The 12654-nt window shown below is 32.7% G+C and overlaps 1 protein-coding gene across 4 annotated transcripts in view; it reads left to right on the plus strand.

Moving 5' to 3' along the window:
* LOC109163642 (FAD synthase-like) overlaps window positions 1-12654 on the plus strand; it is a 30312-nt gene that overhangs the window by 17007 nt on the left and 651 nt on the right. The window contains exons 3-18 of one of the 4 annotated variants that reach the window (XM_019312387.1): window positions 6625-6883; window positions 7099-7226; window positions 7651-7696; window positions 7796-7965; window positions 8119-8236; window positions 8348-8430; window positions 9030-9089; window positions 9318-9575; window positions 9891-9987; window positions 10354-10404; window positions 10512-10592; window positions 11219-11290; window positions 11606-11668; window positions 12036-12188; window positions 12419-12476; window positions 12559-12611. In XM_019312387.1, coding sequence (XP_019167932.1) covers window positions 6625-6883; window positions 7099-7226; window positions 7651-7696; window positions 7796-7965; window positions 8119-8236; window positions 8348-8430; window positions 9030-9089; window positions 9318-9575; window positions 9891-9987; window positions 10354-10404; window positions 10512-10592; window positions 11219-11290; window positions 11606-11668; window positions 12036-12188; window positions 12419-12476; window positions 12559-12611 — 1750 coding nt within the window. Of the gene's footprint in view, window positions 1-6624; window positions 6983-7079; window positions 7227-7650; window positions 7697-7795; window positions 7966-8118; window positions 8237-8347; window positions 8431-9029; window positions 9090-9317; window positions 9576-9890; window positions 9988-10353; window positions 10405-10511; window positions 10593-11218; window positions 11291-11605; window positions 11669-12035; window positions 12189-12418; window positions 12477-12558 lie in introns of those variants that run through there. The other 3 variants (XM_019312388.1, XM_019312390.1, XM_019312389.1) reach the window with 3 other exon arrangements.

Here is a 12654-nt window from a genome sequence, read left to right on the forward strand (position 1 = left end):
GTCGTTTTGCATAAAACGCGCGCCCTACTTAAAAAAAAAAAATCAGTTTCGTGTAGTTATGCAATTCTGGAAGTGTAGTTATGAAGTTATGGATGTGTACTTATGCTATTCTGGAATTATAGTTATGCAATTCTGGAAGTGTAGTTATGCAATTCTGGAAGTGTAGTTATGCAATCCTGGAAGTGTAGTGAAATTATGGATGTGTAGTTATGTAATTCTGAATTTTTTTTTTTTTTAAGTTAGACGCCAAAACGACGTCATTTTTGCATCCGTATGCACCATGCATGGTGCATACGGATGCACAACATAACGCTCCCTCTCACATAGGAAAGGGGACAACTCTCTTAGCATTCATGAGCAATATTCTTCAATACAAAGTTTCTATATTTTCTCCATATATTTCTCCTATATTTTTCCTATATTCTCGTTATTCTAACGGTAGTGTTGGCCTGCCGTTGACTGCCCAAAAGTCATAAAACCAACAATAACTTACGACACACATCTCACAACGCATGAAACATGTAGGGGGAAAACTACCACTACTAAATATCAATAGATGCTTGTAAGATAAAGAGTTAATAGTACAATCTCATCATATACACAACAAGGCAAATCTAAAGCTTCCTACACCATAATCTCATTCCACGATGAATCCATCTATGCTACCACCAGTAATCCAATTGCACATGACACACTACCAATAAAAAAAAAAAGGGGGGGGGGGGGGGGGGGGGGGGGGACATGTACTGAAGATGAAGACAATAACAATGCTACCCAAAAGAGAATTAAGAAAAATTAGAGAAATTTAAACCAAAAGTAGTATTTATTTAGACTATCGTTTTTAAAATGACAATATAATCTTATTTTGCATTTTTTTTTTCGAAAGTTACTGGCTCTATTACATTGTAGTATCTGTTCATATACTTTCTCAACCTATTGAAACACAAAGAACCAATAACACCTCCACTGAGGCTTGAACTCGTAATCTTCCAAATGGAAGTCCAACCCGAGTACCATTAGACCACATAGTCCTGGTATTATTTTGCATTTATATACTTTAAATTACCCATTTAAATAAACAAATTCAGTATTTATTTACCTATGCATGAACATCTCCGATATAATATTGCATTGGTGTACTTTGAAACACATATTTAAAAATAATCATTGGGCATTATTCCATTCGCGCAAAGCGCGTAAAAGAACTAGTTTATATAAGAAAGGTCATAGGTTCGAACTTCATCCCAATAAGAGTTGGCATAATTGTTAAACATATACTACGAATATGTTAAAATGTATTAAAAGAATACAATATAAAATTTAACATAAACTTTGACCAAATAATTAGCCCAACTAAATACATAGTATTCAAAGATGAGCATTAAAGATTATAAATCAGGAACCTTAAAAATCATTTTCTTGCATTTAAAAAATAAAAATATTTAGGTTAAGTTTTGTTTTGTTTTTTTTTTTTTCATTTAATTAATCTTCTTTTGATTATTTAGAACAAGACTCAATGTTTTAATTATGCTTTTGCATTATTGGAATGGTTTAGGTCATTCTGATATTGATATTTTTTTGTATATATTTCTATAATGCTACAATTGTATATTACTTTACAACTATTGTACTATTTTTTTTATCGGACAAAATTGTTCTTACATCATCATCATACATGTGCAACCTTACTACAAAGTTGTTGATTAGGAATACAACTACACATGAACTTTAAAACGGTAGGACCATTTTCTAAAGAATTGACAATGTTGACATCCCACTGGTTCTCCAATTAAACAAGTTTCACACATCATTCTTAGGGTTTTATCTATGCATGAAAACTTCTAAAGAAATTTGTAAGGAGTTAATAACCGATTTGGTCCTCCGACTATTATGAACTACCGATTTGATCCTCAACTACAATCCTTACCAAATTAAGTCCTCAACTATTAAAATTTTACTCGATTTAGTCCTCCGTTAAAATTCCATCCATAAGCTATTAAATTTAAGGGCGAAAACGTAATTACACATTTCCCTTTTCTTCTTTCCGTCTCCCGGCTTTCCTCATCACTGACAGGCTACGAACGTCTTCGTTTTTAGCCGATGAATAACAACAATAATCCTTCTTCACCTTCGCCGCTGCCGTAGACGACGATTCATGGCTCTTCTTCTCCGCGCTCGCATCTTTTTTCGATGAGCCAAAAAACTTTGCTACGAACGTCCGGAGAAAGCAGCTACCGCCACCACCATGCCCGATCTTCTTCTCCGGGATCCACGTCGCATTTCGCGACGACGGTTGCTGTTTCTTGCTAGAGATGAGTTTCCTGCAGAAAATAATATTGTCTAGAGGGTTAGGGACGATGTTCTTCTTCCACTCCTCGCTAAAACTCTCGAAGCCGCCGTCACCTTCTCCTTCGGAAGCCTCAGTCGTCGATGACAACAATGAGGTGAAGCTGGTACCACTGGAGCTCTGCGACTCGCCGGAATATTTAACGTCTTTCGATCTTTCCTCCCATCGCTGACAAGTGCGTGGTTTGAGATTGCATTTTTGTCTTTTTCTGGGCTTCTCAGACGAGACATGAACGTTGCTTCTTCTCGACGGCGACTTCACCAAACAACAAATTTGATGGGTGCGACTGATTCTCCTCCGTTTGGTGGTTGTTGTTTGTAGTTCTCAGTTGGTTTTTGTTCCGGTGGCTACCACAACTGGCCTCCAAACGCTTCCAGTTCAAGGCAGGACGAGTTCCCCTGCCTTGCCGACCTTCGTCGTTCCCCATTTTGGGGTGGTCGGATCAGGAGAATGAAAGTAACCACCCCGTTTCATTCTTGGTCACTCCATATTTCACGGTGACCGGAGAGCAGCTTCAATGGATGGTGGTTTGTTTTTTACTGAAGCCCTTACTTGCTCCTCTTTTGCTTTGAATGTTGAATGAAGGATGTATGATTTTCTGGAATTGGATGGCTTTTCCGGCGAGTTGTGTGTATTTTCTAGCGTACTGGATTCCTCCGGCGAGAGCTTCACAATGCCTTTGACTCCCTTCTTGGATTGTTCCAATTTGAAATGGCCTCTGGAGCTTGGATTCAGTTGAAGTTGGTGAATGGTGGCTGCTATTCCATCTTTACACTCCAATGACCGCAATTTTTCCGACCGTTTGCTGTTCCATGGTTACACTCCATTGACCGCAATTTTTCCTGCCGTTTCGGACGGTCTCTGGTCTGTGATGACTGGTGGTATACAAACCACGCACTTGTCATCGGTGATCGGTGATGAAGAAAGCCGAAATATGGGAAGAAGAAAAGAGGAATGTCAAATTACGTTTCTACCCATAAATTTAACAGCTTATGGATGAAATTTGAACAGAGGACTAAATCGAGTAAAATTTTAATAGTTGAGGACTTAATTTGATAAGGATTATAGTCGAGGACCAAATCGGTAGTTTCGCAATAGTCGGGGGACCAAATCGGTTATTAACTCAATTTGTAAGTAATTTTTAGTATATAATTATAACAATATCTATTGTAGTCATATATTTCCAATTATTTATTATCATTCTCTATTGACAACAATTGTAACAATTATTGTCATTGACAAACTCCCTTATTATCATCGACAAACTCCCAAAACAATTTATCTCAACAACGAATGAAAATAAAAAAATCGATGACTTCATTATTGTGGATGAAAAGTAAGTACTCCACTTTATTACTCTTATTAAATTAAATAAATTAGCAGCTATAACCAAAAATAATACATATACATTTAATTAATTTAGAATTAGATGTCTATATATAATATCTTTATTCAAAAAAAATTATTCATTATAAAAAAAAAATTAAAAAGAGATCATTTTCATTAGTTATATTATCTTTATTTTTTACAATTCAAAAATTCTTTACCTTCAAATTAATTAATTATATTTACTGCATTGTCTATTGCCTTCTTTTTACACTATCTTGTAATTAAATATCAAAATTATAATACAAAATATGTTATATATTTTTTTATCAAGTATTTTATACAAATATAGTAATGTACATTATGTGTTAAAATAGTAAAACTTTTAAAGTAAAATAATATATTTTATGAGTTAGAATAATATATATTATATTTTAAAATAATGTACATTATGAATTATAAAATGTACTAGTTTTTTTTACGCGCATTGCGCGATTGGGATAATGCCCAATGTTTTTCTTAAATAAGTATTTTAAAGTATATCAATGCAAGATTATATTATAATTGTTCATGTAGAGATAATTGAATGTTGAATTTGCGTATTTAAATTGGTAATTCTAATTTTACAAATGCAAGATAATATAGTCAAGATTGATTATAATTGTCAATAAAATAATTGTATGGGTATGGTTGAAACCAAATACGGGACATAAGGGAGAGCAAATAAAAATTAAAGCATAAAATATTAAATATATACTAATATTGTTTGAGGAGATTCCGACAGTAGGATTTGTGTTTAGAGTTCTATTAAGACTTTAATATTAGAAATATATTAATGTTGTAGTTATAATTCTATATTATACTTTAATATTAGAATTATATTAATGTTGTAGTTATAATTCTATATTAGACTTTAATATTAGAATTAGACTAACGGTGAATTAAAGGTACTTACTGAAAAAGTTAACGGATTGGATAATCATATAATTAAGGATAAATTAGAAAATCTGAAAGAAAAATTAAAATATGAACAATCTGAACTATTCATTTGATTTTATAATTTGACGGTCATTTTTTCTACCCAATGTTTATAATTAAATAAATATTTGAAAGTATATAAATGCAAGGTTATATATGAGAAGTTCAACATAAGTAATTTAATGTATAATTTGTTTATTTAAATATGTAATTTATAGTATATGAATACAATGTAATATAGGAGATTCATTATAATTGTACTAAACTTTTTTTAAATAGTAACCAAGTATTTTTGTTGCAAAGGGTTCTAATATATTTAATGAATGCACATATATACAAGATCAATGAATTAATCAACGGTACCACTCATTTAGGTATTTTGCTCAGTGTTCATTTAGTTCAACTATTATTGTCGAATAAATTATTATGGATAAAGAAATTCCTAATTTAAGGAATTTAGATGTAGTAAAAATTTAAAATTTTTAATTATAATGTAACCCAAAGATGTTTGACGATTGGTAAATATGATGTAACCCAAAGATCAAAATGCTAAAGAAAGTGTTTTGTTTATTCAACAGTTTGAAGCAACAATGTGTTGCAAACCACTGAAAATAGAAATGTTGCAATTTACAATATTTTCACTTAACATTTTTTAGAATGATTTTTCCAAAACACATCTATATTTAAAAAAAAAAAATTATTATTAAAACAATTATTATTATTATTATTATTATTATTATTATTATTATTATTATTATTATTATTATTATTATTATTATTATTATTATTATTATATGTATACCCTTAGTTCATTTTAAAAGGCTAATTTTTTCAAATATCTTTTTATGAACCGTTGATATAACTCGCTGGTCAAATCCGGTAATATAATTTGCTAACGCTAATCGCTAACTGTTGATTGTCAAACAAGGACATTGCGAGGTAGTTTCTCACTTCAATTTGTTGTGTGATTTGAATACTCTCTTTGTCAACAAATTCCTCAAGTAGTTCATATAATTGGCTTTATTAATTTAAAGTTTTTCATGGTATTAATAAAATACTTGGTAAATAAATATATAGCATTATTTTGTATTATAACTTTGATATTTAATTATAGAATAGTGTTCAAAAAATATAATAGACAATGTAGTGAATATAATCAATTGATGAATTTGAATGTAAAGATTTTTACATAGGAGAGAAATAAAGACAATATAACTAATGAAATTATTTCTCTTAATTAATTTATTGATAATGAATAATTTTTTTTAATAAAGAAAATGTAGCGAATATAATCAATTGATGAATTTAAATTTTGATTGTAAAGAATTTTTATATTGGAGAAAAATAAAGACAATATAACTAATGAAATTGTTTCTCTTATTTAATTTATTGATAATGAATATTTTTTTTTAATAAAGGCATTGTAGACACATAATTCTAAATTAAAGAAATGCATATGTATTATTTTTTGTTGTAGCTACTAAATTATTATTTAATTTAATAAGAGTAAAACAGAATACTAATTATGCCAACTTTGATTGGGATGTGGTTCGAACCTAAGACCTTTCTTATTGAAATCAATGAGTAAGTTAATGGTGAACTAACAGAAATTAACGGAAAAGATAACATTTAACGGAAAAGGTAACGGATAATCATATTCATTAAGGATAAATTAGGAAATCTCAACGAAAAATTAAAATCTGATCAATCTGAGCCATTCATTTGATTAAAAAAATTTGACCGCCATTTTCTCTACCCATTATAGCCCTAACTCTCTTGGGCTCTTATTAGTATAGTAGATAGTATAGTAGATAGTAGATAGTAGATGTAGCAGCGAATCACGTAAAAAAAAAAAAAAAAAAATTACATGAATTACTTACAGGAAGCGAGTAAAAAGGCCCAGTCCGAAGCCCGGATGGGATAAGCGGAGAATATTACCATAGTTTTCAGCATCTTCCTCAATTGTTGCGTTAAAAACCAAATTCTCTTTTGTCCATTTCGCATTTGGGATTGTGTTTTTCCTCAGAAGGAAAGAAGATAGGCGGTCTGTGGTACATAACTAACCTTCCCCGTGTAAGTAGAGTTTCTGAATACATTTCTCAGCCGTCAAAGTCTCCTCCCTCGGTGCTTGAACCCTTCAACATCAGGTGTATTTTCCGTGTTAAACTCTTCAAAGATTTAATCTGCTCTTCAATTTACGTGTGCCCACTTTGTTTTCTTGGTTCAAAGCTGGTATCTTTTGCTCTTTCTATGTCTAATTGAGCAAATCAGCTGATTTTCTTGCATATTTGTTCCAATTTTCTTGGAGTTCGGATTGCCAGTTTTGTTGATGTTAGTGGGAGACAATTCTTGTAGTTCACTAATTAATAGTTATATATTTGCATATGTTGTTTTCTGGAATTTGGATGCAATTGATCTCTGGGATTTATGGATGTACTTTTGTGCAGAAGGGTTCAGTTTGTAGACAGGAAGCCATGGAGATTGATAAAGCAATCAGAGAATGTGATGATCGAAGACTTAAAACAAAGTACAACAATGCCATTTATGTGATCAAAAGAGCTCTTGCTCTATATTCGTAAGCTTCATTTCTGAGATCTCTTTGAATTGGTTCTTTTGTTATTCCTATTTATCGGTTATTTTCTGATATTGAATTAGTGCATATTAGCTATGGAATTTAAGTGTTTGAAGGGTTCATTATAATTGGTTTCTGATTTATAATTTTCTAATGTAATTGCCCCTATGTGTTTCTTATCAGGGATGAATTAACTAATCGATTTAGGTTAAGTTGGATGAATGCATATCCATTTTGTCAACTTAATAGTTTTAGGTCATTGTCTGAAAAATTATATGTAGTCATAATTGCATGTCATTTTTTTATTATTCAAAACCGTAAACTTACGATTTACACTTTGACTGAGTTTGTGAATTATCATTTTCATCTATAGCTTCTGACATAAAGTTGGCAAGTTCTCATTGTTGTTCTTTGAATATATAAACAGTATAGAAGAGGTTGCACTGAGCTTCAATGGAGGGAAAGATTCTACTGTATGTTCTTTTTAAGCTCTTCATCTTTCTGTGTGTGTATTTTCTATACTAACATTTGGCACATTATGGTTTGTTTTACCAATGAATTTTTCCATGTAGGTTTTGTTTCACCTGCTTAGGGCAGGCTATTACTTGCATGAAAGTGAGAAGTGTCATTCCAATGGGGACCTTGGTTATGGTGAAATACCATTTCCAATACGCACAATATATTTTGAAAGCTCGTCTGCTTTTCCGGAGATAAATTCATTTACCTATGAAATTGCTGCAATGTACGTGGGAAAATGCTCTATTGCTATTTTACATTTCCCCCTTTCCCCACCTCAATATATGCAATATGTTCGTGTTGTAATCATAAGGATTTATTCTTTGATTATCATATCTAGGTTGTAATTATCTTGACTTGATCCCTCTTGTCTGAGCAGGTACAATTTGCAAATGGATATTATTCGCCTTGACTTTAAATCTGGTTTAGAGTCTCTGCTAAAGGCTAATCCAATTAAAGCCATTTTTCTTGGTGTTCGAATTGGTGATCCTACTGCGGTATAAAAATCTCCTTCTAGATTTATATCCATGCAATTATCTTTAAATCTTCCATGAAAACTAATTATCACTGCAGGTGTTAACATACTATCTATTGTATCTACCTTTCAGGTAGGTCAAGAACAATTCTCGCCTAGCTCACCTGGCTGGCCACCTTTCATGAGGGTGAATCCAATTTTGGATTGGTCATATAGGTAATAAACTCTCCATGCATCTGAAAGAGAAGCTGGTAAAAGTTTCAGGTTTAGAAAAGTATTGTATGAGATATTAATTTGAAACTTCAGTTAACTAATTAGATTAATGGCTAGAACCCCAAAATTTGCAAATGAAAGTATAGCTTACCATGAATTATGAAATGCTCGCTCATTATTGTTTAATTGCATATCATAACCTGGGGACGATACTGACAGTATGGCTGGCTTTTGCATTTAAAGGAGTTCAAGTTGGTGAAGAGTATATGTTCCAGACATTATACAAGATTTTCCATGTGTCGGGAAAATAGTGATTAAAGTACTAGCCATGTTCCACTTGTCCTTGTTGAAATAGCAGCCATCTTACTGCAACCTTTTAGAATTGTATGAAATCTTTGAAATTCAATAGCAGCCATCTGAAAATTGTGCCGTTTGACTATGTTTCCTTAAGTGCATCTTTCCTAATGAATAGTTTCCTTTCCCTGGATGAATGGAACTTCTTTTCCAACTGTTTTATTTATCCATTTCATCACAGCTTTCAGATTTGGTTTTATTTTAGATTTTGACAACTGGTAAATAACACGTTTATTTTGACATGGCAGAGATGTATGGGCTTTCCTTTTGACTTGCAAAGTTCAGTATTGCAGCCTTTATGACCAAGGGTAATTTTTAATTAATTATTTATTTATGTTGCTTTGGGTTCTACTGAAGTTAAGTCATCATTTCCTAGCACTAGGACTGAAACTTGATCCTGCCACTATGATCTATCTTGGTATTCATCATGTTTTATAATTGCACTCAGATTCTGTATTTGTTTTTTTTGTTTTGGGGGATCTATCACATAGGTGGCATATTAATTCAAACATTCTTTTAAACTTGTTATATTGCAGGTATACTTCAATAGGGAGCATCCATGACACTGTACCCAATGAATTGTTGTGTGTCAACGATTCCACTAATAGTGGAGAAAAATTCAGACCTGCATATTTACTCCAAGATGGAAGGCTGGAAAGAGCTGGAAGAGCGAAGAAATATTCTTCTTCAGCATCTGCAAAGTTGCACACCCTTAGCAATGGTTTGAAAAGTGAAAATTTGCACAGGAAAAGCATGCTAACAGCCTCAATTATTGCTGTTGGTGATGAGATTTTGTAAGTTATTGTTGCTACACTGTTTCAATCAAATATCTTTCTTACCATCCTTGGGCAATTTTCTTGTCACTTTTTCTTCTATTACTATTGGATGCTGTACTACTTTTTCGTTCAATCTAGTGTGAGTTTGAGTTTTAAGTTTATTGTGGCTTCAAAAATTTTCTAAAAGGCAGTGGTATATGGCTTATTGACTGCAGCCTCATATGCACAAAAATATATACAAGTTTCATATTTAAAGCGCCTCCTGCAATTTAAATTACTATTATTTGTGATGTCTTACTTATTCTATATATTTCTCTTGGCTCCATAGCTCAGATTTGGCACTGTTGAGGATAACTTGGGTTCTTCATTGTGCAAAAAGCTCCATTCAATAGGTTGGGCTGTATCTCATCTTGCTGTCACTCGGAATGATGTAAGTAGGTTATAGGAGTATGCTGCAATAGTTTTTAGATTTTGGTAATTTTTGTGGCCAATTGTGTACAGGTCTCCCGAATTCTATTTACTCAAACCGTATTTGGTTCCACGATCTTCTAATTTCAAGCTATTTAGTGTAATACAGTAATATGTGAGTATTGTTTGATCTTTATGAGCGTATACTAATGGGTAGTCACAGGATCGAACCCCGGTGGTGGGGGCATTGATTCTTTGAGCTGAAAAAGATTGAGAAAGTAAATACTACCTTGTAAAGAATCAAGTGTTTCAAAAAAAAAAAAAAAAATACTTGAAGATTAGTTTTCTTATTAGTTTCAATTCTCAATCAGTTCCTTTCTGAATTCAGGTAGATTCTGTAGCTGAGGAAGTGGAGAGACGAAAGTCTACGAATGACATGGTTTCTTTAAATTTTCTTTTCATTACTTCTTATTTGGTTGTTTCTATTCGGTTTATTTGGCTGCCCTAAACTTATATTTCCTATCTGTTTTGTTCTTGTCACTGCAGGTTTTTATATACGGAGGGGTTGGGCCCTTGCACTCAGATGTCACTGTAGCAGGAGTTGCAAAAGCTTTTGGTGTCCGCTTGGTTAGTAATATTTCTTTTGTTTTCACACACACACAATCCAGTTCATATGAGAACCAATTCCTAGGTGAGAACCTGTGGACAAATCCAAACCGTTGATCCGCAAGATTTAATGGATAGGAAATTAAGTAAAAAAGGAGCGGGGTTATTTTCATAAATATTAGAAAATTTTGAATTTTGTAATATTTATGAAAACAGCCCCATCCTTTTTTTCCTCTTTTTTTTCTTTATTTTCAACCGTTAGATCTACTAGGTCGATGGTTTGGATTTGTCCACAGATTCTCACCTAGGACATGGTTCTTATGGGAGCCGGACATATATGTGTATGTGTGTGTGTATATATATATATATATATATATATATATATATATATATATATATATATATATATATATATATATATATATACTCATGATCAAATGAGTCCACCCCTTCCCATGAGTCTGTGTGGACAGATCTAGTAGTTGCACAGTTGATAATGGACCAGATCTGACCATTGATCTCTACCTTTTAATGGACCAGATATGTCCACACGGCCCCATGGGAAGGGGTGGACTCACTTGAACAGTGGCATACTCTGGCTGCAATAAAATATTTATTTATTATCCTATTCCATACTCTGGCTGCAGGCTCCTGATGAAGAATTTGAAGAATATCTCAGGCGCATAATTGGTGGAAAATGCACTGGGGATAAGAATGAGGTTGCACCAAACGAAGGCTTGAAATGAGCTTCAAATTATATTTTAATGCACTCTTCATATCTACTTCATATCATCTCTCTGCCAAATATTGAATTTACGATACTTCATTTTTGTCTTGTAACACATTATAATAAAAAGTTATTTATAATCATGCAGATAGGAAAATATTAACAGAACGTATGCTTATGTAAGACATGAAACTTATGGGATAGATCTACTGACATAGGATTTTACGTGATTTGAAGTTGGTGGCATGATGATTACTTTGAGTAACTGAAATGGTTTTTTTTTTTTTTTTTCTTTTTCTTTCTTCAGATGGCACAGTTGCCAGAGGGTATTACAGAATTGTTGCATCATGAACAGCTGGAGGTGCCTTTGGTATGTAGGCCACCGTTTCTGATAAGATGATTATGTTTTTCTGATACTGGTGTTCATTACGGTTTAGTTGCACATGATTTTTTTTACCCAGCAATGCAGTGTGTGTGTGTGTTTGTGTGGTTTTTTTTTTTTAATTATTTTATTATTTAAAAAAATTTATAGGGTACTTAGGTCTCTTCATGATTGAATTTTCTCTAACTAGTTTTTTCCCATCTCCTGTGCGGATCATCTGTGGCTAGTTTTGCAGTTTTTCTTTGTAATTGTGTGCCTTCAATGTTGTGTTGTTTCTTTCACTGGGGAAATAATTTTTTTCTTGCCGTAAAGTTGGATATCATCAAGTATTTTATATTTTTATTCTCTTGTGCAGATCAAGTGCCATAATGTGATCATTCTGAATGCAACAAATGTTACTGAACTGGATGAGCAATGGGATTGTTTAATTAAATTGACAAAATCTCAAGGTCTCCTTGAATTGGCCGAGCCATTTGTATCCAAGTGCTTGGAAACGACTCTTTTTGATGTGAGTTATAGTAAAATTCCTCGTTTCTTTCATGAATCAATGCTTGATATTTAATATTTATATGCAGTTTCCCGATTTTGTAAAATACTCAAATACACTACTGCCAGTATCCACCTATAAATGACTATTTTCACCTAAAAAGGCTTCGAGGTTTTTAGTGTTTAACAAATGGTTGTGCCGAGTAATAAGGCAACAGCCCACTTTTGAAGTTAACCCGCAATATAATGCAGGTGGAAGTTGCTCAACCTCTATCGAAGCTGTGTCTTCAATTTCCTGACATTTACATTGGTAAGGACGTTTCTATAGCGTTATTGAAAACAAAACTGAAAATAAACTATTTAATCGATTCCCCTATTGTATGGACAACCAGGTGGCTATCGAGAATCTAGGCATGGCCATCTCGTGATCAGATTTGAAGGAAAGGCAAGTATTGTGGCTAGGGATATGATATTGGTTATGGAGTTTG

The sequence above is a fragment of the Ipomoea nil genome, unplaced genomic scaffold (genome assembly GCF_001879475.1).
Source record: "Ipomoea nil cultivar Tokyo-kokei standard unplaced genomic scaffold, Asagao_1.1 scaffold3030, whole genome shotgun sequence".
Classification (NCBI taxonomy): domain Eukaryota; kingdom Viridiplantae; phylum Streptophyta; class Magnoliopsida; order Solanales; family Convolvulaceae; genus Ipomoea; species Ipomoea nil.